The sequence below is a fragment of the Conger conger genome, chromosome 16 (genome assembly GCF_963514075.1).
Source record: "Conger conger chromosome 16, fConCon1.1, whole genome shotgun sequence".
Taxonomy (NCBI): Eukaryota; Metazoa; Chordata; class Actinopteri; order Anguilliformes; family Congridae; genus Conger; species Conger conger.
The window spans coordinates 23,877,511-23,904,772 of NC_083775.1; the positions used below are offsets into that span (position 1 = coordinate 23,877,511).

The window sequence follows — 27,262 nt, forward strand, 5'->3', positions numbered from 1 at the left end:
TGGTTTTCATCAACTTCTCTTTAATATTCTACTTTACTCCACAGAAACAGGGAATACTCAGAGTTATGGGTAATACATTTATTTACAGAACATAATTTCTACACCAATTTTATACACCCATGTGAACACAAAATTTATTATTTTAACATTTTCCTCAGTATAAATAAAATTAATGGTCTGCTATCCTTTCTAAAAATGCAAAAATTCTAAAATGCTTTTTACATTGTGAACAGACACAATTTTAGTTCCTCTGCACTAATCTTGTAATTTTACAAACACAAGTAAAATACAGAATCTGCACAAACAGGTCTTTGTCAATCTTTTAACACAAAACAGGAATTTCTTGGTTAAATGGAATGCAAGTCAGATAGTACTCGCTACTGTAGGTCTTGTATTGCTTAGTGTAACTGAACTACATCATAAAAATAAAATCTACATTAAAAAAAATAACACCCCTGAGTTGATCATAATCAAGTAGGTTATCACGGTACTCTATGTACCGTTTTTATTGCCAGTCACCTATTACACAGTAAAAATATTAATCTCAAGGAGAGCAACACTATAGGCCACATTTTTAAAAAAGTACAATTGTAAACATTTCCATTCATAACCGATTCAAGAAAATATTTGAACTTTTCTTCATTTACACAAGTCATTCTACAGAGCACAGCATACCTGTGATTGGCTGACAGTGCTATCATAATGATCAGAGTTTATCGATGTCCTGTGTTACCCCCGTTGGGAGCCCCTGCTGCTATGCTGTGCAGACCTGGCAGCAGTGAGATGCATGTGTTCTTTTTTGAGAGCAAGGCCACGGGGGTCTGCTGAATGGCCTAACTTCTGCTGGCCTCATTGCAGGCAGCTGCAGCCGTCTGACTGGTCTGAAGGCACAGGGCTTCCAAACCTGGAGCCCAGGGACCTGCAGATGGTCATGAAGTCCAAGGGAGCTCTTTGCAAAATGGATGACTTCGAAATTGCAGAATGTATGCGATTAGATTGATCTATTATATTGATATATTTTTAACATACTGTCTGTGATAGAGCTCATCAATGTTCTGGGAACTGATTGCAGATGAAGTATTTACATAGGTATGTTACACATGCATACATTTATAATGTGGCCTCAAGAATGCAGATAATTGTCAAATTTCCAATTCATTGTTGAGGGCAATATTAATTTTTATAGATTTTAAAATAAATTTTTGCTAAGACCATGTTTATGTTGCTCCAGTTAAACAAATCCTGCTTCATTGCTAGGTGCTAAGAATGACTGAAGCAGTGCCTGTAGCCCCCAAGTTAGGGGGCGGTGGTGGGGTTTTAAGGTTCGGACACGTGCATTACCGTTTGGGAAGCTCTCGTGATAGGGACGGGTTCACTGCGATTTGGGACGGCCCTTCAGCTTCCCGATTTGGTCGGCGTCAGCTGCCATCTTGCGCAGTTTGTCCATGTGCTCGTTGACGTTCTCGTCCATCCACTCCTCTATCGTGTCCGGGAAGAACATTGTCTCCATCTGTGTGCGGAAATTTTGCAGGAAGGGTTCCCAATGCACCAGCAACCTGTAGAGTGTAAGTGTGAGAGAGAGTTGAGTGAACAAAACTTTATTATTCAATTAGGATGGCCAGTATCATGCTATCATGCAGCTCTTGTACTTCCGAAACAGAAAACAAAAACAACTTGCGCAAAAAAACAATATCAATGAAAATCTCCCTCCACTACATAGCAAACTACGGTTTCAATGCACCACACACTCAAACACTGCCAAGTCTTGCATCTTTTTAAAATACTGGAAGTCAATGTTAATCCTTCCCTTAGCAACGCTTTAAAAAGTGGAACAATGCTATGAGTAACTCCCGTGTCCACCTTTCGTTTCCTATTTTAAAACACTGCCATTCACAGGGAGAGTCCCATGCTGCACCCTCCACTGTAAGTCGCCAGCATATACGGGGGTTTATACGGTGTCCTCCGTGCCGGCCTCGTGTTCACCGGCACACCAAGTTCATCCTTCCAGGGAGTATGAGCTCTGCTGCCCCAGCACAGTGCAAGTAGAGTGGTGAGACCGCCAAGGCTGACACGGAGGTGTCAAGCCCGAGCCTTGAAAGAGGAAACTGACTCTGCCTAAAAGAGGAAACTGACTGAGTCCGCTTGTACCTTTCTAAAAGTTGGCCGGCACACCATACCGACCTCATGCCCAGCTCCTCTGGAGAGGCACTTGCCAACCCTAGGAGGTGTCCCAAGGTGATGATGTTGGCTCTTTTTAGTGTCTGTGAAAGACCCTGATCTGCCTCAGGGGAAACATCCAGCCCAGTCCCATAGATCCAGAGGCTCCTTCAGAAGCCACCGCCTGGAACTCAGTGGTGCTATTCACCTCCACCTGCATCGGGGCCCATGGCCTTAGCAACTCTGTCAAAAATACTCTAAGTGGACTGCCTGTACTTTATCTAACAGGCCAGTATGTGGTTCTAAACAGGTTACATGGTCCTACAAAGTAGAGGCCAGGACTTTAGTTCAGAGTTTATCGTAAGGCCGTGTCCTCAGTAGGACATGCATGAGCACAGCCATGTTCAGGAACATTATGTTTTTTCAGATGCTGTTTTAACCAATCAAAATGGCTTTTTTTTGCACTTATCAGCCCTCTCCCAGAACCATAGCAGAGATTGCGATAATGACTGTTGATTGGTGTCCGGCGATGCACCTGTACATTGATGCCAGTATCTGTTGTAAAACTTTAGTCCTTGCTTATTTTTTTTGCATTAATAATGGAAAGTTTATATCAAACCCTCATAGAATTAGTCAGTCAACCTTGTAGGGGAGAGTGTGTCACACAACTGCTTTAAGGTTTTTGTAGCCACGTAATCAAAATGGCTCTGAAATTGTTGTATAGCAACATACCATTTGACTAGCTTTGCTGCTTCTATGACTCCGCAACATACCATTTAATTAGCTTTGCTGCTTCCATGGCTCAGACACCTCCCCAGGTGAAAGGCTGTCATACCTGTAATAACTCACTGCCAAAACTGACATTAGTAGCTCATTATTATGCACTGTGCTCAACTAAGCTCAGAACCTCAGCACTGATTTCAACTTAGCCCAGTACTTTGGCATGGACCTCAACTTAGCCCACTACTGCAGCAATGGCCTTAGCTTAGCATAAGCATTGATCTCACCTTTCCAAAAACCAAACACACAAGACAGAATTTTTGAGAGGGAGTGGGGGTGGGTGTTTGGGGTAGTGTAGAGTCTGAATGGCACATTTCCATTTAAAAATACACCCATTTTGCTTACTTTTGGTTAGAAAATACGTTAATTTTGCCGTCTATAAGCCACTGAGAAGCCAGCACATTTTCTTACATTGAAATGTGTGATGTTTGTGAAGTAGCATGTGTGAGCCTGATATTGGTCCTTAATGTGTAACATTTGAAGTCCGTTTAAATTATTGCACCGTCAGAGGTAGACCACTTTAGAAACAGTTACGTTTTATGTTTCTTTACGTGACTGCAAATCAACAAGATGAGTGAATTGAGAGAAACTCTCATGGTTCCAGTTTAAATGGGCAACAATTTGTCTTTAAATTATCAAAGATAAATGTAAAATATTTATTTTTAGTCTGCCATGGTATTTGAGGGATGAGTATCCTGTTTGTGCCCAACACTACGATGTAAATCCATGGAAATAATGAAAATAACATTCCAATTTAAAAAAACATTCTGACAACAAACCCCTTATTCGGCTAAGACGAGTACGTTTGCTTCGGTCCTTCATCTGATTTATAATAAAAAGAAGTCACTCACTTTTCTAATTTATTTGTGAAAAAGGCCAGGTCTCGAGGGTTGGCAAAGTTGTATTTTCTGTGGTAGTTGGTGAATGATCCCCTCACACGTCTGTAAAATATGAACACAAATCAGATTTAAAGATAGGGGAAGACAGAGCACTACACTCTCTCCATAGCCCAGTAGCACATATTTCACACACCCAACAATCTCTTGTTGGTGTAAATTCAATCACTCGGGGACAAAAAAGAAAAAGTGTAACATTCCCTTCCCATTCACCCTGAAAAACAGGTTTCTCCACCCCAACCCTTTGACCCCCCTCTCCAGAGATATCCAGGGATGGTGCTGCTTACTTGTCGTTCATCAGCTCCTCGGTTTGTTTCTGCAGTTCCTTGTCGATCTTGAGTACCATGTTATACACCTCCGAGCCAGAGAACGCCCCACTCCCCTTACTGTAAAGCACAGGTAACAGGTAAAACTCAGGTAAACACAGGTAAAGACATAAACTTGTAGGCTAAACGCTGGTAGCCACATGCTTGGCACAGTTCAGCATTATGACTGAACCACCAGCACATAAGCTGTGTCACTTGAGCTGTGATCCCCCTTAATCGTCTCCTAATATTGAACTCAAATTATTAACTATTTACAGGTCAGATACAGTTAGCATATACAGACAGTGACCAAAAAAATGGAAGCACTTTGGTAAACCAGAGGCACAAAGTGTGTCGAGAGCAGGTGCTTCCCCACAGTTTCCCCAAGTTTAGGGACTTACAAAAATGCTGAGCATGTCTGGTAATAATTATTGTTAGCACGGCTGCTAACAATAGACTCCAGTGACTCTGGAAGAATGGGCCTTGTGAAACGAGGGCTAAACTGTGGTCCGAAGCTCCACAGCTTGCGTTTGATGTACAAGGCAAAAAACAGGTGAGTAACTTTGAATCAACTGACTGAAAATGTATTCCAGGGCATTAGTGGCTGGTTTCATCAAGCATGTCAAGAATTCCACAGAGCAAGAACCCGCATTTGGACTGCAGTGCATAAACCACCCGTCACAGCTGACAATAGACCTTTGGAGGTACAGCAGTAATGAGCACAGGCTATGGACCAGCGAGCAGCAGTGTGGTCGGCAGAAATGAGATAGGAAGGTAGGAGGAATCGTCCTTCACCATGTCTTTGATAGACAGAGGAGAGCATGTGTGACACATGCCTAAAAAAGCCTAAAGGCTTGATTGTTTGGTTCAGTGACGGCTTATGTGACAGCGAAGGGCTCCACTATGGTGTGGGCTGCATTTCCCTGGAAAGCTGTTCCAAGCTCACAACTCCCTGTCCATAAAAAGTTTGTGGGGCTGCTCAGGGTTTTGTTTGTTTGTTTGGGTACTGTTCCAGTGTATGGATGGGCCTGTTCCACTGTCTGCCATTGATCGGGAGCCTCACAGGGCCGTACGAAATTTGTGCTGGTAGGATATTTTGAGCTGGCCAGGATAACATCTCTACGTGCACCACCATGTGATAGCAACATAGTATTTGCCCAGAGGGAAATTAAAGGCAAATTCCACAGGGTATCAGGACATGTTTAACAAGTTGTCAATGCCTGGAACAGCTTGCCAGGTCATGCAGCCAAATCAGGTGTTCTAGTCCAGAACTGAGGCAGTGCTGGGTACTCTTTAGACTGCAGGGTAAATTAGGTGAATGGCCTTTTGCCATCATTAATGGATGTTAATATTCTTGATTTTGCATGTCGCTAGAATTTCACTGGATTTTGATGAAATTGTCAATATTATGAATATGAACCCAGTAAATATGGTATGGTCATTGCATAACATCACGCATATGGTCGGACTTTAATTTCTCCTGAAATACAGGAACTTCAACTTGTATTTGCAACTAATAGCTGCAAATACAGCCAATGAGATCACAAGCAGCACACAAACTGGTAGAAGAGTCGAGGAGGTACAGTAGATTTCTGTCCTGTAATTTTATATCACTGAGACCCAGAATCTGTTGGGCACATGAGTATACGCTGTGTGTCAGTGTTATGTTGGGGTTTGTGTGAGTGTGATGTGATAGGATACAGTGTGTGTGTCAGTGATGAGTTGGGGTACAGAGTGGGTGTGTGTGTGTGTATGTGCGCGCGTGTGTTGGGGTACAGTACCAGATTCCTTCCTCAATCTTAATACTGCAGCCCAGCAAGTTCTGTATTTCCATCTGTGCCTTGCCCGAAAATGCACCTGTCCTCGCATGCACAAGCACATGCACAAACCATTCACAAACAGACATACACACAGGATCACACACAACAAACAATGTCGAAATCAGTACAAGCGCATCAACAAGTACACATTTTAAGCATTTCTGTTAAAGAAAGCCGAAAGGCTGACTGACCATGCTCTAGAGTCTTAAGGCAGACAGCCAGTGATGGGATTCCGACAGGTAGGAGTTCACACAGCACTGCGAAGTGGTCGTATCTGGAATGTCACAGCAAAACACCATAGTCGGATACATTATTAGCACACTTAATGGCCTGCACCTGAAGAACATGTCCATTATAGTCCATTCAATGCATTGCAAATGAGTGCAAATACACAGTACGGTCTGTAAGCATTTTTATAGTGACTCAGTTTTAGTTGTTTTGGCTCAGTTTTCAAGCCCATTGGATTTGAAATGAGACTGAATATGTCAGTGATATGAAGTTCAGACTGTCAGCTTTAATTTAATGGTGTTTACAGTGGTGCGCAAAAATGATGGCAACCCTGGTCAAAAAACCTTTCACAAGTAATATCTAAGTGAACAGAAGTAAACCTGACTTCTAAATGTTAATACATTAGATTTTCGATAAGATTTTTTTTTTACAGTTTCAAAATAATTATATAAATTAATATAACAATAAAACGTTATAGCAGCTTGTAAACGCTTCCTGTAACCAGCTAAGAGTCCACTCTCTTTTGGAATTTTTTCCCCATTCTTCCTGGCAGAACATTTCTAGCTCAGAAATATTCTTTGGCCTCCTTGCATGTACGGCATGTTTGAGATCTCTCCACAGATTTCCAATAATTTGTCTGGGGACTGTGGTGGCCATTCCAAAACCATTCCATCCATCTTTCCTGGAGGTACTTCATGGTTGATTTCGAGGTATGCTTTGTCAATTGTCTTGCTGGAAAACCCAACCTCTCTTCAACTTCAATGTCCGGACTGATGTCCGAACATTAGCCTCTGGAATTTCTTGATATTTGGTGGAATCCATTCTTCCTTCCACTTGCACAATACAATTCTCCAAACATACCTTCTTTGGTGGTGGCCAAAAAGTTCAATTTGGTTTTGTCAGTCCAAAGCACATTGTTCCAAAAGGCTTTAGGCTTCTCAATGTTTTGTTTTGCAAACTTCAGATGGTTCATTTTGTGTTGAGGTCATTCTTTCTGTCAACTCTGCCATGTAGGTCTTTCTGTTTAAAGTATGGTATATTAATGTCCTGTGAACAGCTATACCTGTGCCTGCTATCTTTATTGCAGCTCTTTTGCAGTGGTGTGGGTTCTTCTGAGCATTTCTCACCAGGTCTTGGGCCATTCTATCTGAAATGTACCTTGATCTTCTAGACCTTGCCTTGATTTCAGCAGTTCCATTCATCTCCCATTTTATAATAAACCATAGACATTACCAGATGCTGTGTATCCTCCTTAGTGGTGCTCTCCCAGGATTGTACTGCAGCCATCTTCAGTTCCCGTTTGTTTTGGGGGATTTGAGCCTTCAGTGTTGTCTTCAGCAAACACATGTTCAGTTGTATTCAGGTCAGGTGTTTCACTTGGCCAGAACATTCCACTTTTTGACCTTGAAAAACCCCTTGGTTGCTGTGTTGCTGTGCATAGTCCCTCTGCAAGGTGAGCAGGATCTGAGCAGATAATATGTTTGCATACACCACAAAAGTCATCCTGCTGCTGCTATACATGCCCAGACCATAACATTACCTCCACCATGTTTCTCAGATGACCAGGGATGCTTTGGATCATGAGAAGGTTCTTTCTTTCTCTACTTTTCTACTTTCATCACTTTTAGTACAGGTAAACAATAATCTAATCTTTCCATAACTGTACATTTTTTTAAATGTACTTTTTAGCAAACCTAACCTTTTTACATTTCCTATATTATTCACCCAATATGGATGTAAATACAGACAAATTACAGCTGATGGTCTGCACTTTAACCTAATTTTCATGGTTTCACTGCAAATTCAACATGCTGGAGTACAGAGTCAAAGCAACAAAAAATGTATCACTGTCCACATACTTACGGACCTTACTGTAGGTATAACTTTGGTGGCATTTTGTTACAGCATGTTACTGTAACATCGGCTCACCTTTGCCAACCAGTCAACACGATGCCACGGAACGAGATGGAGGGATATTTGGACATAGACTTCATGACCTTTAACCAGGACAGGTGGTTGGTCAGGTGCTTGCTTAGGGGCGTCACCCTCTGGTAAATGCATGAAGCCCCTTTAAAAGCGCTTGCAAACCAAACGTCCTTGAACCCCACCTCCTGGTACTTGGAGATTAGCTGATCTGAGAAAAACAAAGAAAATAACTAGATGAAATAATCACCTCCTGGTTGTTTGTCTCCGCCAACCAGTCAGGTTGCAGTTTCCATCCCTGTCTGTCCAGCAAGTTCTAAACTTGATGAATCCAACAAGTAGAGCTTGTTGCGTGTTCTGTCATTTTTAGACATTTCATTAAAGAATTTGCGGTTTCTTTGTCATTGGTGTTACGTATAATGTAAATAACATTTATAATTTTATCCTCTATGCCCAAAAACGTCTTTTGTGGCTTGAATCCAAATGGACGTTTGGATGGACAGACGTTTGGACGGAGAACAGACGGATGGGCAACCCAAAAACATAATGTCTCCGGCCATGGTTGTCGCCGGCACAGAGGCATAAAAAGAGGGATGGAACCTGTGCAACTTTAAACTAAAAGTCCATTTTAGACTTAATTGTTGAAGATTAATGTCTATTAATATTAATGGTGGTGTTCCTTACCAATTTTCTTTAAATTCAGTTCAGCAGCATAAAACCATATCACTGGAGAGGCAAGACTTGGCAACCCAGATTCTAAGAAGGCAAGAAGCATTAAATCAGCAAATCATCACTACAATATTACCTGGTACTTTGTGAACCTGTGTGTGTGTGCGCGAGAGGCTGTGAGAGTATTTACGTGAGAGTATTCATGTATGGGTGTATGTACGTGTGTGTGTGTGTGTGTGTGTATGTGTGTGAGTGAGTGTATTCATGCGTGTATGAGCTCCGCTCTCATTCCTGCCTTTGAGAGTGCTGGCACTGATTTGCCTCATCATGTCATCCCACATCAGCAGGTGAATCCCTGGCCTCCTCTCGACGATGAAACGAGCCACTGCGACCACATGGTTCAGGAACATCTTCCCCACATCCCCCACGTTGTTGTTCAGCCAGTTTTTGGAGTCTTGGCTCTCACCAAGGCCAAACACCTGCCAATCAAAGCCAATCGACAGGGAGACTAAATCATTCAGGCAAATAGTTTGCTAGCATTTAGACCTGGGTCATTTAAAAGTTATTTTTGTTATAAATAGAAGTAAAATTCCTTGCATAGTATTAGATATTTTAGTATGTAACATATTATAGTGTGTTTTTGTTCTCAGTGATGAGCAGGAGGCATGTTATAGCTGTCCATACGGTTCATGCGTTTCACATAGTGAACTAGCTCCTGAGGCAGGGTCAGGTACAGAAGGGTTCAGACCTCGTCGGCACCAATGTGCAGCCAGGGGGAATCTGGGTGCTGGTCCATGACCTGAATCACCATGGCTTGGATCAGAGCTTGAGCACCCAGGGCATGGGGATTCAGGCTGTTAGGGTAGGCCTCCACTTCCCTCAGCTCAGTGTACTTCTCATGCTTCAACACAAACTGTCAGTGTGAGAGCGGGAGAAGAGGCAGGGGAGAGACACACAGAGGAAAGGAGGCAAGAGGTTTTCAGTGAATCAGTCACACCATTTGAGCATTCAACCACCAATGTTCACAATGAACAGCAGAAAAAATACATTCATTATTTATCACGACCGTATTTTAAGCCAAGATATCTGAAGGGTTGGTGCTTATCTCTCATACCTCCAAGTGTCCAAACACCTGGACCAGGGGGATGACCTGCAGGTTGCTGAGCTTGGCCAGGTTCCGGATGGTTTTAATGTCCTCTGCACTGTTCCACCAGAACGGGGGAGCGAAGAGCGGGGGGAGGGGGGAGTGGGACACAAATGGAATAACTGCTCAGCTTGGACTGATATACAATTTATGGTATGTTTACATTTACATATCGGGTGGCCTGTGCAAACTTTACTCATAGCTGTTAATGAAATATAGCAGGTAGTCAATGTTAGACAAGGGAATGAATTGTCCTTGAACTTGCACTTTATTGGAACTCTTGAGTTTTTAGCATTGATTGCCTGTATATTTGCACCTGGAGCTCTATGACTGTGACAGAGAGATCATAACTGCTTACCTGCATGTGTGAGGACATCACACCTGTGGGGATTCACACCTGTAGCTGCTTACCTGTATGGATAGGGGATTCACTCCTGTACCTGCTTACCTGTATGTACAGGGGATTCACACCTGTAGCTGCTTACCTGTATGTATAGGGGATTCACACCTGTAGCTGCTTAACTGCATGTATAGGGGATTCACACCCGTAGCTGCTTACCTGTATGTATAGGGGATTCACTCCTGTAGCTGCTTACCTGTATGTATAGGGGATTCACACCTGTAGCTGCTTACCTGTATGTATAGGGGATTCACTCCTGTAGCTGCTTACCTGTATGTATAGGGGATTCACTCCTGTAGCTGCTTACCTGTATATATAGGGGATTCACACCTGTAGCTGCTTACCTGTATGTATAGGGGATTCACTCCTGTAGCTGCTTACCTGTATGTATAGGGGATTCACTCCTGTAGCTGCTTACCTGTATGCATAAGGTGACCGCAGCAGCTGCAGGTCTCCCTCATAGGGGAACATATCCTCGTACTCAAGCAGGACTCCGGTGGCGCCCAGAGAAGAAAAGAGCGGGAATATCTGCCGTCCAAAGGAAGAGGGGATGAGCAATCCATGCTAAAATGTCCAGCCCATACAGTACCAAAAGATTTGCAGATCATAATTTAAGTTCTATGAGAAGGGCTTCAGTATCCCGGGAAATTAATACTGCCACAGGATAATCCCTTAAATCAAACCCCCAAGCGTTTCTAATGTGGATTCTGACCGAGAATCTATCTATCTAAGGGGATATGTTTATCTAAAACATGGAAAAAAGACAATTGTAAAAATATCCCAAAAAGTAATGGAATCACTGTAGATCACTTATTAGGTAATTAGCATGTTACGCTACAGTTATTTCTGACCTTTTGTTTATCCTATCCACCCTCCTCCACTCACCTGTTCCAGGTATTTCATTTTGGGTGCAGCTCCTTTCAGGTCAAGGTGCACAACTTTGAGGGGGGGTGCATTGGGGTCCAGTGGGGGCAAGGTCTGGAGCTTTTCTACTTTGGCCAGGCTCTCGACCTGCTCCTTCACCTCCTGGGCCACCCCTCCCACGGGCCTGGCGTCCTGTTTCCAAGGCTCCTGCTCCTTTTCCGACTTCTTGTTCCAGAATCTGATACTGGAGGCCAGGCTCAGTTCATTGCCTGGGAGTGCTAGTCTGGATTTGAACAAGAGCGATGTCTAATCTTACCCGAGAAGAGCCTCGGCTAGTGCAGGCCTTTTGTTCCAGCCAGGCACCTATGCTCATATTATACTACCATCATAAAACAGAAACGTGGGCCTCCAAAAAGGCAACTTGGAAAACAGTTAATAATACAAGTTTGAGCCCATGGAGTTTGGAGTGAATGAAACGCTCAGTGTAAACAAAAGATGCAGCAGACTTTGTATATTAGACTCAATATCCCTGAGTAATTTACTTTTGAGTTTATGCTACATTCCCCTCCCAAGCTTCTGACATTGTGCAGTTGATACAAAAACAGAATGATAATTCAGTTCAACTTGTTGCAGGTCTTACTGCACATTTGAGTAAATTGACGCAAGAACATTCAGTTGTGGTGACATTTCCTGGGCTGAAAAAAAGTATGCTGCGTGTATTTTTTTAGGGGCCAAATAAAGCCACTTTCTACACCTCGTCGTTCACTGGACAAACACATTTCTTTCAGACTGTTGAATTAGTGGCAGGTACTCTGAAATTAGCTGCCACCTGCTCGCTGATCTAAAAACAGAGGAGAACCGGAAAGTTACTCACCTGGGCCGGGAGACTAATTTAAACACCACGGCGACCACCAAAGTGAACACCACCACCCTCAACAGCGTCACCAACCTAGTTGACAGCATGCTCTCAGCACAGGGCCTTAACAGGAAAAACAAAAATGTGTCCTCAGCAAATCCGTTTGCTTTTAACTTCATTACCAACAGTGACAGTAACTCAGGCATGTGTGTAAAAACCCTGCTGAAAAAAACAGCTTGAGTTCGGTTTTGAAACAGCTGGTAGCTGGTATTTCAAGCTGGATTTTACACCAGGGAAGCTATGAATATGTCGCTAGATGACTGTCAAATTAGATATTTTCACAGACTGGTACTTTTCTCACAATGCTTGCCTTTCTGCTCAGGAATGTACCTGGATAGGTAGCTAGCAAGCAATAACTGCAGAGTCTACCTGAGCAGTGGTCCTTTAAGTGACTGCTAGTATAACCAGGCAATCTTGGTCAAAAACCAATGTCTTTGGTGGCAACCAGACAATACATTTGTCAGAAACATTGCTTTTGTTCAAAAGTGGAATGTAGTTTGCGGTGTGGCTTCAGTGGCAGCTCAAGGCTTCCTCTTATTTTAATATATGCTTGTATTACCTCAAGATAAGTGTTCTTCTTCAATTCAAGTCTATTTTCTTGTACACATAGATCTGTAAATGACCAAAGTGCCAATAAAAATTTAAGTTTAAAAAAAGAAAGTGTGGTTTAAGGGGTTGGAGGTAGGAGGAGTAAGTGACGTTATAATATTTCCATGATGGCACAGAGTGTGACGCGTGCTTGTGGTTCTTTTATGTTTTATCATTGTAGTGACCCCTGGCTTCTGCCCCCAACCCCCAACATATCATGTTCCCTCCCTCAGGTGAACAATGACTATTTGAATTATTGCTTTAGCACAAGCTTTTTGGGATATTTGGTTGCTCCAAACATTTTAGACCCTTAGACCTCTCTGGGAATCCAAAGGTATCACTTACTTCCATTCACACCCTGTAACACAGCGTTCACATTCTGCACTATGGGCCTTTGTATTGTGCTGTGGTTCACTGCCAGACATACGGCAAGTTTCAGTGGCTGGGCCCCCATTTCCAATGAAGTGCAACCATACCATGCAGAAACACTGCCTTAAGAGTACAGCTTGTGCAGGGTAATATCTTCAACTGATTCTTTTTTCAAAGAAAACGGACTAATGAGCAGAGAAAAACATGACTGAGAATTACTGTAATCATGAGTTAATATTAGTACATGAGTCAGTTATGAAACCTAGCTACAGCCTATTCTGATAAAACAAAACCAATTCTGAAACAGGTTTAAGACTAAGCATGTTCATGACATAATCCAACAAATAATGCGTGCCATTACATTTGGACAAAATGAATGAAGTGATACGCTCCCTTTGCACTGTAAGCTAACTACCTATAGCCCATGGTAAAGAAGAGACTGGTGGAGACAAAGTAGATGAAAGATGATGCTAAACAAGATTGTGAGGAAAACTCAGAGAGAACGAGACAAACCAGTAAAGCAGTAACCCAGACCTTGCCAGAAATTACCCAGTGTCCAGCTTCAGCACACCAAAATGCAAAAACCAAACCCAGAAATAAAATGAAAAGAGAAGAAAGAAACAGGTAAGCCGAAAAGAGTGCACAGAACACAGAGCCTGGGAGCGAAGAACAACATCTGCCACAGCTGCCACGGTATATAAATACCTCCGCCCCACAGGGATGGCAGACCCAGCCCCGATTGGCCAAAACTCAGCGAATGCGTCACACGAGTCCAGCTGGTTTACATCAGTGGCTGGCATACCTAAACTCTAAAGATGTATACCCCCCCCCACCCCCACCCCCCCTAAGTAGTTCCCAGTAAGGCTAACCAGTATTAGGCCTGTATCATTTTTCAAATATGCAGAATTTAAGGCTCTTTCAAATTAGATCAAAGGGCCTGTAATCTTAAAGCATCTCAGGGTGAGGGTACACTCATTCCATATATGGGCCCATTCATTAAGTGTCTCAGACACTCAGGGGTGCTGATCTCAGATCAGCTTTGCCTTTTAGCTGATTAGGTGAAACCTTAATCAGATTATTAACTCCGAGACAATTATGAACACAGTCCTGACCTAGGATCAGTTAACCATTTTTTCCTCATAACATGATTTCCATCTAATTAAATAAATGTGGTAACTGGTCCTTAAAATGATAGATGGTATTCACAGACCTTCTCAAAATGGGCATGCGGAGGAACGGACAAAATATAGATAAAAGTTGCCAAAAATAGCACCAAAAATTGAAGAAGGTTTTTAGCTTAAAAACATTTGATTCTGGACTTTGGTCTAAACTTTCCAAAGTAAATAGGATCATAGTATAAACCCTACAAGGACGAGGGTTGGTTGAGCAAACAAATGGGATTATTGTTTCTTTCTTAGCAGTACATGGCTGTTTGCTGTTTTTGGATTAGTTTTGTGTCGCTTTTTGGACTCCTTCCTCCACGAGAGTGCCTTCCAATGCGGCTATCATCGATGACATCATCAATGAAGGCAAGCGAAGCAGCACCTGTGGCAGCCATACATACCCAGACTATAACACCCACACCACTGTGTGCCATGCTTCACAGATGACGGAGGTACTTTGGTTCTTGGGCAGTTCCTTTTAACATACAAACTTTGCTCTTGCCATCACACTGATACAAGTCTATCTTGGTCTTGTTAGGGAAAAATGCCCTTTTTAACATTTCACAGGTGAGCATCGTCTGATGAAACAGATCCCAATAAAAACAACGATAGCTATACTCGAGTTTAACTTTCGAATTTAAGAAATAATAGAAAGTGAGAAAGCTTACTGGCTTTCTTATTTGAATCAGACATAGTAAGACTTTTATACACACTTTTCCAGAAGGGGGGGCTTTACCAAAACAAAAAGACATGACGCTGGCCACGAACATTTATCATTCTTCTGAATACCCCTTGTTGACCTTGCTGTAAGACCAGAATGTGCTAGCTGAGAAGCAGAGACATTAAGGTCAAAGGCTGTCTGTCTGCTGGGAGAGAGACAGAGAAAGACTCCTAGTAAGCACTTAATTCAGAAAGTGGTCTAATAGAATTATCACTAAGAGGTTATTTGTAAACATGTGATTGTCTTTATGTTAACACAAATTGTCAATGAAGAAAATTACCCTTTCAGTCTCATCTGTCCATAAGAGCTTTTTCCAGAACTCTGCAGGCTCTTTTAGGTACTGCACAGCAAGCTGGAACCTGACCATCCTGATTTTGCAATGTACTAGTGGTTTGCTATATTGTTTGAATATTACTTCATTTCAAACCCAATGTGCTGCTCTACAGAGCCAAATGAACAGAAACTGTCCAAATACATACAGACTGCACTGTAAATCTATGTTCTCCTACATGCACATCACACTGAAATGAAAATGAAATCATGCTAAATTAATTGATGTAATTTAGCATGTAATTATCATTGTCATTTGTCATTGTCATTATCATTTAAGAAACCTGACCATCCTGTTTTTGCAATGTGCCAGTGGCTTGTGTCTTGCATTGTAGCCTCTGTAAATCAGTTTGAAGTCTTATGCAGTGAGTAGTTACTGACACATCCATGCCTGCCACCTGATGACTGTTTCTTATCGTTCAGACAGGTGTTTGGTTTTTTTCTACATCATGATGAGAATTCTTCGGTCATCCACTGTAGAGGTCTTCCTTGGCCTACCAGCCTCTGAGCTCACAAAAAATACTGAGCTCACCTGTGCTCTTTCTTCTTGACGGTGTTCAAAACAGTTTTGTATTGTCTTTCTACTATTTCCAGTGTTGTGTGTAGCTCTTATGGTATAAAATATGCAATCTACAGGTGTACAATAGTTTGCATTAGCAAACTATATATTGGATTTGCATCCAGATAGATGGCTACCAGATACTGTAGACAGACAGCCATCTAGGATATTCACCAACTATAATTTAGTATGACAACAGCTTCTGTTGTACAACCACATTCAATGTTAATTTAAGTGCTTTCTATATTGATTAGTAATAGATATCAATGAGTGTAATCCTTTTCCTGTACAACTGGTGACAAAGTACACATCATCCAACCAACTTGATATAACAAAGTGCCAGGTGCAACCATTCCTGCAAAACTCTCATCACTAAGGAGAACACCAGAACACACTTTCCAGTGAAGAGATTTCAGCATCACTCCAAATGTCAAGTCCTAAGTAGTTTATTGAGAAGTTGTCCAATATGATTTTTTTTTAAACCCTTCTGGGTAGTAACAGTTTTCCCTTGATTCTCTGAATTATACTGTATGTACAGTAGGCTATATTGTATAAGGTATTGTACGCACCTTTATCCGGGCGCACTGAGTTTTTTTTAGGTTAATTCTAACAGTATATCAAATTGTTCACTATAAATTTTCGTGTGACTGTTTATCTTGCTGTTCAATAGGTTACATCAAGCTACGTCAGCGGCAGTCCCAATATTTTACAAGCCAATAATAATCGTTGCAACAGAATAGGTTTCCGTACACACCGACACAACGAAAAATGTTTAACATTTTAGCTCTGGTAATAACAGGTGTACACACGCTCAGTTAAAGGTGCACATCCTAGCTCTGAAACTGCTTAAATGAGTGCAAATCATTCCATCACGAAAATGACAAGTTATTGCACAAAATAGTCTACCAAGCAACTATTGACTTGTTGGCGGGTGATTACTTACTTTCAACACAGATGTTGTACACAAACGGTGAGATCACCGCAAATTGCATTCGAAGGAGGACACATCTGAATCAACACTGCATGTTTACTTCCGTGTGCTTCACTTGCATAGCTACTACCACTGGTAGTACAGCTGCGCAACCAAAAAGTAACATTAACTGCCGCACACTTGGGCACGCCCCGCCACGTCGGGTTTACTGAAAGGTAGGGCATGGTGTAATTGTTCATTGTAAGGATTTTGAATACACTTTGAAGACACACTACGAAGGATTTTTTATCTTTTGAGCCATAATATAGGCTATTGTATACAAACAGGAGTTTACTGGTTATCGTTCCAACAATAATTCAAAAATGTTAGCAATAAATTTGCTTAAAATTGGGTTCTTCATGTTTTGAGGGATTATGTGCTTGGGATTTTTATTCATGGAAACATAGCTATTACACCACTATTCGAATGACTGAAAAATATGTCCACATGAAACACGCAACATCATAAACAAAATAGTCAAAAGTCCCATGTGTAGCTTGTTAAATGAATTAGCCTAGCTAATGTACTTGCATGCATGCAACACAATTAGCATGTTACTGTTAGGCTGAGGAAAGTCAGAATGAATCATCAGACCCAGAAAATGAAAAACGTTGCGTCCTTTGGTGAACAGCACCTTTGAGGACTCCAGTTTGTAACCCAGTCAAACTCATATTGGAAATAATACTATAGCAGAGATCGTGAAATAGCCTAAACACGGTATAGCCGACTATGGTTGCACGGGAATTGTTTTTTTATTTTATTATGGAAAAGCCGTAGAAGTTGTGACAGCGACTGGCGTAGGTTTGAGAGAGATTGTATGATGATAACCAGAAGAGGGTGCAATTTCTCAAGAAATTCAGCGATGCTGGTGATGAAAAATTACTTTTTCGTTTGTATCAAACAAATAAGTCAACAAACATGCATTGCAATTTATTTATTGTAAAGTGATGTTATCAAAGTACTGAATTAAGTATGTGTAATTAGTGGTTGTTTTTCCATTTTATTTACTTTACTTTTTAATATCGTACAGCCTTATTCTTTCGAGATGGGTTTTGTGACCTCAACATAAATGAGACCAATTGACTTGAGCAAGGATTCCATGAAGAAGTGGATCCAAAAGTTTGACATGTTGACCCAGTATACTGGTGATGTCATGTAACCCCGATCCAGCTGACAGACGTAGGCAAGAGGCTCAGGGCTCCCTTGTCCTTCGTCTTTACCATCCCTTCCTGCTTAGGCCGCAATGTTTTATATTTGCATGTATTTTGTTGTGTTTTCTTTTTTAATCTATAATTTATTCTTTAATCTTTTAATTTATTTATTAATTTTTTTAACCTAAACTTTGCAGTCACTAATATAAGCCAGGTATATTAAACATCAAAGTTCGAAGTGCAGTGCTCAGTCCTGACATGTAGGGGGCGCATGTTTCTGACCTGCTGGCAGTGATGGTGGTCTCAGTGTGCCCCATTTAAGGCCGTATCTAGGCCAGAGTCTTCGCTCTGCCTCTGTGCCTGTACCTCGTCTGTGCTCTGGTGCTCTCCCTCTCTCTCTCTTACACTCCTATCGGTGATGGCTGTCCCTTTCACTGGCTTACCATAGCGTTTCTGGGTCAGCTTCCATTCCACAGAGAGGGACTACTCCAAAAGACAGAGAGGGAGAGAGAGCGAGTCTCAGAGAGGGAGGGAGAGAGAGAGAGTCTCAGAGAGAGGGAGGGAGAGACAGAGTGCACACCAGAGAAGTATTTATAGAAAAATGGGACTCCACAGTACCTTTTCTCAGGAAAGAATCATTCTCAAAGAATCACCGACTGGCTAGGATAGAGCATCCCAGGTTATTTTTCCTTTTATGAGTGGCACTCTTTCCCAAAGAAAAGGGCAGCGCCAGTGGCCCAGGCCAGCCGTGAAGAGACCAGGCGCTCGCTGTGCTCCTTCTCCTGAGCCTCCCGCACGGAGTCCTGCTCCATTTCACCTCTCAGCGGAGAGCAGAAACTTCTTCGCTTGTCCTGGTCTCCCTCGCACCTCCAGATGCCCTTCTTTAAAGAGCTCGCTCCCATCCCTGGTGGTGGGGATAGTGAGCGTTTGGGAAGCTGAGGATATTCAATTGAAAAAAGAAAAGAAAATTGGCATCGGTGACGTGGAAACGAGGGCGGGACACCTTCCGCTGACCTCTCTTTGACCTCGCCGCTCTCCGCTCTCCGTCCCGACCGCGAGGTCCCGACCCGACAGCAGAACATGAGGAGGTTCCTGAAGAGCCAAAAGGGCCGGTTCTCCCTGCGCCAGAGCAAGTCCGGCACGCGGTCTGCTTCCAAAGACTTCGGTGAGCCCCGTTTACCGTGATTTACTGCTTCTTCTGTCCTCTGTTAGAGTTTGCTTAAGATTGGGAAGCTGAAGTGAGGGAGAGCTTGGGAAGCAGGCACTCTCCGTAACACTAAAGCCCCACGTCAGGGTCTCCCAACAGGGGGTCCTAGCAGGGTGGGGGTATGAAGTAGATTGAGGGGTTTCATTTGAAAAATATGACTTACTTTTCATAAAAACAAACTTCACTGAAAACGTATTCACTTACTACTTGGGCTATGGGCTGGTAAAGGTTTGGAACTAATGTTCATTTAAATCATGCAGGATTTTGTTGATGAGGTAATGCTGCAATTTGATAGTATTTGATAGCTGCAGGCACTGTGGTACATAGTGGTGGTCTCTGCAGTGTGTGCTTGGACACTGAGCCCTGTATGATATGATTTCATTGACTGAAGTGTACCATCTACAGCAACCAAATATGAAATGCCAGGATCACTGGTGGAGGGGGGGCGGGTGCTGAACTTGCATAAGACTTGACTTGAGTTGCTTTCAGACCATGTGGGTCTTCAAGAGGTAGAACAGGCCTACTTATGTACAAGACATTGAGTTGATACTGTAATGCCTTAGCGTGTTTAGTGTAATTTTTTTTGTCATCTGAGAGCACTTTCTCATTGTGTAAAGATAACATTATAGCTATAGCTAACTATAACATTAGCTGAGATATGGAATATTAAATTTGGCGCATTTGGACCAGTGTCAGAAATTTCACCCAACCCTGTACTTGGTACTCAGTAGGTTTTGTTTATACACTGCTTCCAACTATCCTAACTTCATTCAGCTTTACATACCTGTAACACCCCTATAATCTAAAATGGAACAGTCCAATTGCCATTACCAGTATAGCCACTGTGGACTACTCCACTTTTTAAACCGTAAAAAAACAAATAAATCTGTTAATAGAAAGTGGTGTGTGCATCTGTGTGCACTCAAACGTGTATGTGTGCTTTGCGTCTGCATGTATGTATGTTTGCATGTTTGCAGGTGTGTGTGTTTTTTTGTGTGTGTGAGTAAGGCAGGAACACAAGCTCAAACATTGAGACATTTCTTTGATGTTAGACTTCCTGTTGCAGTTGTATCCTATGGTACTCTTTTAATGCTGCATAATGATTTCACTGGAGACATGATCCCTCAGTACTGTATTAGCAAATGTGAATAGGAACATGAATGCTGGCCTGCAAATGGTTACTGCTGAGGTCGGGAAGAGAAATGGGCTGCAGCACTAGAATCAGGCCAGTAACCCTGTGTGGGGACAGCAAGGCTCTGTGGAGCCCCAGAATCGAGACTCAGTCTGCTAGCCGAAATGCAGTTGCATTGGCATTTAAATGGGCCAGGATGCATGTGCATTGGTGGAAGCATTATGTATGTATTGTGACCGAACTGTAGGTACCTGTTTTTGAAATATTGTATCATACTAGGTCATATGTGGTGGTGAACCTTGATTGGAGGCTGGGTGAGTCTGATATTTCGGGGGTGCCCATGACTCATACTGCTCTGGTGTGATATTTGAAGGGGTTCATTTGCATATAAGTCTCTCTCTGATTGAATGTGCCCAGGCATCCATTTGTCCTTATATAACTGAAGGAGAGACTGCAGAAAAGGAAGAAAGCCCTTCGTAACAGCTACAGAATGACACAGGACAAAGCCATAAATATGCAACCAAAAATAGAGGGAACAAGTAGGTGGAGAAGGACAAAAAGGATGAAAGATGGAAAGGCAAGAGGGAAATAAATGGGGAGAAGGGCACCCAGACAGCTTCAGGAAGTGGAAAGCCCTTGGAAGTACAGCATAGAAAGTTCCCTGGAGGGCACTTACGGGGCTGCTAAACCTACAGGCCATAGTGTCTACAGGGCTGCTGAACCTAGAGGACATAGTGTTTACAGGGCTGCTGAACCTACAGGACATAGTGTCCACAGGGTGGTAAACCTACAGGCCATAGTGTCTATAGGGCTGCTAAACCTACAGGCCATAGTGTCTATAGGGCTGCTAAACCTACAGGCCATAGTGTATACAGGTCTGCTAAACCTACAGGCCATAGTGTCTATAGGGCTGCTAAACCTACAGGCCTTAGTGTCTACAGGTATGCTGAACCTACATGCCATAGTGTCTATAGGGCTGCTAAACCTACAGGCCTTAGTGTCTACAGGTATGCTGAACCTACATACCACGGTGTCTGCAATGCTGCTAAACCTACAGGCCATAGTGTCTATAGGGCTGCTAAACCTACATGCCATAGTGTCTACAGGGCTGCTAAACCTACAGGCCATAGCATCTACTGGGCTGCTAAACCTACAGGCCACGGTGTCTACAGGGCTGCTAAACCTACATACCACGGTGTCTGCAATGCTGCTAAACCTACAGGCCATAGTGTCTATAGGGCTGCTAAACCTACAGGCCATGGTGTCTACAGGGCTGCTAAACCTACAGGCCATGGTGTCTACGGAGCTGCTGAACCGTAGTCCCATATGGCCATAGTGTGTACAGGGCTGCACTCCTCAGATACAAACCCAGATAATCAACCAATCAATTAAATTTCAGGGTAATAAGCCACTAGACCTCTGGCTGATGGGAGTGGAGTTTAGCTAATTCAGTTAAGTCATTTCAGGGTAAATATCCAATGTAGAATACATACATGTTTCTGGTCCCTGCTTTTGAGGACTCGAATGTCCCTGTCATTAGTCAGTTACTCTGCAAACCGAAGAAAGCTGGTGGGACGCTTTGCCGCTATTCGCTCACGGTTTCGAGACATAATAAAGCTGTCAACTTTGCAACAGTGGAACTTTTTGACAGTGCATCTGAAAGGTTTGCTTTGCCACCCCAGAAAGTTATCTCAGAAACTCTTTCTTTGTGTGTACGTATGTGTGTGCGTGCGTGATATATGCCTGCGTTCACCTACACATATTTGTGTGCTTGTATTCATACTTCTTTGTCCGCGTGTGGTCCCTGCAGTTCTCTCGATGCCGCTGTCGAATCACGGCTGGCCTGACGACTTCGGGTTCCGTCTGGGAGGGAGTGGGCCCAGCTACATCCTCTCGGTGGAGGACGGCAGCAGCGCCCACATGGCGGGCCTGCAGGCAGGAGACCAGGTCCTGGAGATTGAGGGACAGGACGTCTCCTCCCTCAACCCCCAGGCCCTGGCAGCCCTGGCGCAGAAGCAGAAGAATGTCCCGCCCAGCATCGGCGTGGTGTCCCGCATACAGCAGGTGAGCCCTGCCGAAAAAACACTCCGTCAGAAACCCCCAAGACCTTGGACCCCTGTCAGGCATCTTTCAGTTGAACTACATTTCATGATAAGTGCACAAATGACAGCTGAAGACAGTTCTTGTGTCCCCATATGTTTCACTTTGATCTACAGCTGAACCAGTGTTTGCATGTTTGTTTCTATGTTGTTGTATGCATTTATGAATATACAGGTTTTAATTCGCACAATGAGCCATCGTGCTCTTTTAAATGAAGCTCAGCCCATCACTGCTAAAGAGGTCCCTCTTTTCTGAGGGAGTAAGGGGGCAGTTGCCTCTGTGGGTTCAATCATCTTGGAGTAGTTTCTGCACTGTAGTTACAAGTAGAGGACCAAACTAACAAGAAAAGCAGTCACAGCTGTTAAGTTAAAAAAAAAAAGATGGCATTCTAAAAATGAGTTCTTCGAACTGAAAATGATTCACTCAACATTTGCACTTAGCTTTAATTAGCAAATACATTCAAGTTTCTGTACATAAACATTTTTTTTTTGTTTATGTAATTTCAGGTGTTTAACTGGTGCTTTTATCCAAAGTGTACAGTCGACTAGACTAAGCAGGGGGCAATCCCCAATGGAGAAATATGTGGTTAAGGGCCTTGCTCAAGGGCCCAACAACGGCACTGATCTTATTGTGGCTACACCGGGGCTTGAACCACCAACTTCACCTTTAGTCATGTACCGTAATCACTAGGCTGCAGGCTTTGCAAAGAATCATAACTCAAAGAATCATAACAGTTCCATGCCTCACGTACTGGGAGAAGAAATTCCATGGCCTAAAATGCGTGAAAATGAGTGGTGTTTTGATGTGTTTGCCGAGCAGCTGGACATCCCTCCTGGGCCTGACGGCCGATTTGGCTTCACCATCGTGGGAGACTGCCCCCTGCTGGTGGAGGACTGCCAGCCAAACTCGCAGGCGGGCCGGAGCGGGCTGCGGGCGGGGGACTTTGTGCTGGAGGTGAACGGGATCCCCATGAAGCAGCACGAGACGGCGGCGGCCATGATCAAGGCGGCGCAAGGCCGCACGCTGCGACTGGGCGTGCTGGGAATGGGCCGGCGGCTCAAGCGCAGCGGCGGGGGCAGCCTTAAGGACCCGGGCGGCCATGGGCCCCACAAGAGCGGGAGCGTCAAAGGGCCCCGGCAAGAACTGAGCAGCCTGCAAGGGGCCCATCCGAGCAGCCTGCAGGTGGACCAGCCCGGCAGCATGCAAGGGAGTCTGCCTGGGAGCCTGCAAGGGGTCCAGGCTTGCAGCCAGAGTGAAGTGCAGGGGCCAGTCAGCCTGCAGAGCGGGGATAGCGTGCGGCAGGACCGCAAGAACAAGGCCGTGGAGTTCAACAAGAAGGTGGGTTTACCCACAATATGGCACTGACCGATACGGGCTTTGAGAAACACTAAGCCCTTTGTTTTATCCGCTGTGTGTGTTTGTACCTTGTTGTGCGTTGTTATGTGTGCCTGGCTGTGTCAGTTTCTTCCTCTGCCCCTGTCTGGTCTTATCTGTACATCTGGCTTAACTGGCTGTTGGCTCGAAATCAAAATATGGGGTTTTGGAGGGCCGGGGTGTAAAGTGGGGAGTGGAGGATCAGATTATATTTGTCCTGCAGAGGTTGTTTTTGTCCTTGCAGTCTGCATGGTTAATGTTTATGTTATGCTTGTTATTCTTGGGTTCATTATTCTTGTTGTTATTGGTCGATGCTACTGTATCTCTATACAGTAAGAATAGGACACTACATTACTCTGAATTACCTTAGGTAACGTTAGGCCAAGCCAGGGCTGTCAAACTCCTGCAGCCAATTAAGGCCAAGGGGTGTAGATTTTTAGCCAATCACTGACTGACAAGTCACTGGTGCTGAGCGAATGTGGCAGGCCATCCAGCTCTGGATTCTGACACTTGTTGGCTTCATGTTGCATTTAATTATGTTGAATGATATCAGCAGGCGCTCTTACTCAGACTGACAAAACAAAATGTGTGAGAAATGTCTGCATGTTTATGAAAATAGTAGTAACCACAGGGAAGGATAATTAACATTCAGCAAATAGCAGTACAAACAAGCACTGCTAGCATTACAGCTGTTTGTATTAAAAATACATCAAAATGTTCCATTTGAAGCGAGACACAAGACAAACACTTCATAAACCATCCCTTTTTCCACCTTGGCTCACATATTTTGATATGATGGCTAATGAAATCGGCATCTACTTGGAGCTATGTTCTTTCTTTTTAGGTTTGATATAGGACTGTTCTCATGGTGTTGTGGTGTTGTGTGTGTGTGTTTCTGTCAGTGTTCTGTTCTGTGTGTGTTTCTCAGTGTTGTGGCGTTGTGTGTGTGTTTCTCTGTGTTGTGGTGGTCTGTGTGTGTTTCTCACAGTGTTGTGGTATTGTGGTGTTGTGTGTGTGTTTCTCTCAGTGTTGTGGTGTTCTGTGTGTTTCTCTCAGTGTTGTGGTGTTCTGTGTGTTTCTCTCTCAGTGTTGTGGTGTTCTGTGTGTGTTTCTCACAGTATTGTGGTGTTCTGTGTGTTTCTCTGTGTTGTGGTGTTGTGTGTGTGTTTCTCTCAGTGTTGTGGTGTTGTGTGTGTTTCTCTCAGTGTTGAGGTGTTGTGTGTGTTTCTGTCAGTGTTGTGGTGTTGTGTGTGTGTTTCTCTCGGTGTTGTGGTGTTCTGTGTGTTTCTCTCAGTGTTGTGGTGTTCTGTGTGTGTTTCTCACAGTGTTGTGGTGTTGTGTGTGTGTTTCTCTCAGTGTTGTGGTGTTGTGTGTGTGTTCCTCTCAGTGTTGTGGTGTTGTGTGTGTTTCTCTCAGTGTTGTGGTGTTCTGTGTGTTTTTCTCTCGGTGTCATGGTGTTGTGTGTGTTTCTCTCAGTGTTGTGGTGTTGTGTGTGTGTGTTTCTCAGTGTTGTGATGTTTTGTGTTTGTTTCTCTCAGTGTTGTGTGTGTGTATGTTTCTCTCAGTGTTGTGGTGTTGTGTATGTTTCTCTCAGTGATGTTTTGTGTTTGTTTCTCTCACAGTGTTGTATCCTCTTGCAGATTGAGCAGGTCCTGGGGTCTGAGCCGGAGGTGAAGGAGCAGCTGTTTGCTGCGCTGAAGCAGTACGCTGCTGAGAGGAAAGTGGACATCCTGGCCTCTGCCCTCCCCGGCATCCTGACCAATGAGGAGCACCGACAGCTGCTCGAGGCCATCAGGTACCTATGAGGGACCGCCCCCAGGTCCTGAGAACCTGTCAAAATGTGAATGTGGACTCCAGCACGGTATGAGGAAAATATGCAATATGCGATAACGTTGTTGAATATTGTGATGAAAATATGACCTGTGATAAGTAAACAAATATGGAAGGAGAAGGCGTGGTGCAGGTGCCCTGTGGAATCTGGGCACGTGATTGCTGGAGGCTGGTTGGCTGGGCGAGGACAGTCCGAATGGGAGGTGGTGAGCAGGGTTGAGGAGAATGGCTACAGACGCAGTTTGGCAAGCTGTGGAATGTGCGCTGTTAATACTAATACTGTTAAGATTACTTGGTATAGAGGTGCTTCCCTTTCCTCTTTTTTTTGACCGCATGACGCCCCCAACTTCCTGAGACCTGCTTACCATTGGCACTGATTGAAGGTTTCCTGTAAGGAATGAGACCATATTATCGTTGAAGTGTGTGCATTATTCTGCATGGGAATGGGGGGGTATGTTGGTGTTTCAGTAAATAAATGTCCATCCTCTATGTTGAAATTCAAATGTTCTTTAAAGAATACTCTTGCTTCCCCTGCATGGTTCTTGTTGTGAAATATTTTTGCTCTTTGCTCTTTTGACCTCTTCAGGATATTTTTGTGTTGTACATGCTGGCAGAATATGTTCAATTGAAATGGCCATTAGGGGTCAGCAAATTCTTCATATTCATATGAAGTTTCTGTCAGAACTGTCTTATTAATCTCTGCATATGAGAAAGGACAGTGACGGCTCTTTTCCACATCGACTGGAGATTATATTTTCAGTCGTGGTCTGTCCATTATGTCATTAGAATGTTTTTCATATGATCGGTGGGAAACCTGTTTTTTATAACTCTTATTTTCATTATTGTTATTATTATTGTTGTTATTTATTATTATTCAGTGTGAAATTCTGCACTGGTACATGTTGGGCTAAGTACTGATATTGGAGTACCACACAAATTTGTGTTTGAAAGAGTGCTTCAAAATCATTTATAACATTCTGGAAGTTAAAAATGTTTTTCTAAATAAATGTTTGTCTGGCCTACATTTCCTGACCCACATAGTCAGTTACATCCTAAAAGTAGTTCACATCCTAAAACATGATACCCCAGCTTGGGCACAGTGACACTTAAGGCCTTCTCTTGTGATTTGGTCTTTTCTTTTTAGCGGCCAAATTAATGTTTAAGCCCTGGTCTGGTACAGAGAACATTCCTGCAAGCTGCAGTAAGTCATTAAAAGAACTATGTTTGTATAAACATCTTTATTTGGATTGGAATGGGATTAAAGAAGCATTCTCTTGCACCCGTGTCTCAAGACACCTGCTTGGCAGTAGACTGGCCCACAATGTGCTCAGGACTGCACGTGATGTGTGTTTATAGAAATAATGTCTCTTCAGCCTCGCCCAATAAACAAAGGAATTTCTGAAAGTGCAAAGAATCTGATTAGACAAAGCGAAGGGAGATTAAATATAGTCCTCTAAGCATTCCCATGACAGCGGCTGTCAACAAGGAATGTTGTATTCAGAGCATGTTATGAATATTTTACAAAGTAATCAGGTGCTATACCAGACCTGAGTTTGGGCACTGGGGGGAATATAATCTTGATTATAAGGTAATAATAGAATTTTTACTGGTTGTTTGTCAGTCGTGTGCTGAAAGAAAGAGGCTGCACAGAGTCCTCTAACAACAT

At 43.3% G+C, this 27,262-nt stretch overlaps 2 protein-coding genes across 5 annotated transcripts in view; one reads left to right on the top strand and one right to left on the bottom strand.

Moving 5' to 3' along the window:
* Positions 1-56: 56 nt before the first annotated feature.
* Positions 57-16,891, bottom strand: zgc:113333 (beta-N-acetylhexosaminidase). 4 transcript variants are annotated; one of them, XM_061224228.1, is made up of 15 exons: positions 16,776-16,891; positions 12,061-12,165; positions 11,208-11,469; positions 10,741-10,850; positions 9,893-9,980; positions 9,527-9,691; positions 9,074-9,257; positions 8,794-8,865; positions 8,116-8,320; positions 6,150-6,232; positions 5,920-5,995; positions 4,121-4,219; positions 3,789-3,878; positions 1,342-1,556; positions 58-919 (listed from the first exon to the last, which is right to left on the bottom strand). In XM_061224228.1, the coding sequence occupies exons 2-14, from the start codon at positions 12,147-12,149 to the stop codon at positions 1,373-1,375; spliced, it is 1,707 nt and encodes a 568-aa protein (XP_061080212.1). In that variant the 5' UTR covers positions 12,150-12,165; positions 16,776-16,891; the 3' UTR covers positions 58-919; positions 1,342-1,372. The 4 variants fall into 4 exon arrangements, with proteins under 4 accessions (XP_061080213.1, XP_061080210.1, XP_061080212.1 ...); XM_061224227.1 differs by having other exon boundaries at positions 58-966; XM_061224229.1 differs by having other exon boundaries at positions 57-1,556; positions 11,208-11,430.
* Positions 16,892-19,012: 2,121 nt separating this feature from the next.
* Positions 19,013-27,262, top strand: part of grid2ipa (glutamate receptor, ionotropic, delta 2 (Grid2) interacting protein, a) — a 44,472-nt gene continuing 36,222 nt past the window's right edge. Inside the window, exons 1-5 of the mRNA XM_061223314.1 lie at positions 19,013-19,118; positions 22,103-22,356; positions 23,212-23,467; positions 23,651-23,730; positions 25,407-25,561. Coding sequence (XP_061079298.1) covers positions 19,034-19,118; positions 22,103-22,356; positions 23,212-23,467; positions 23,651-23,730; positions 25,407-25,561 — 830 coding nt within the window. The 5' untranslated portion in view covers positions 19,013-19,033. The remainder of the gene's footprint in view (positions 19,119-22,102; positions 22,357-23,211; positions 23,468-23,650; positions 23,731-25,406; positions 25,562-27,262) is intronic.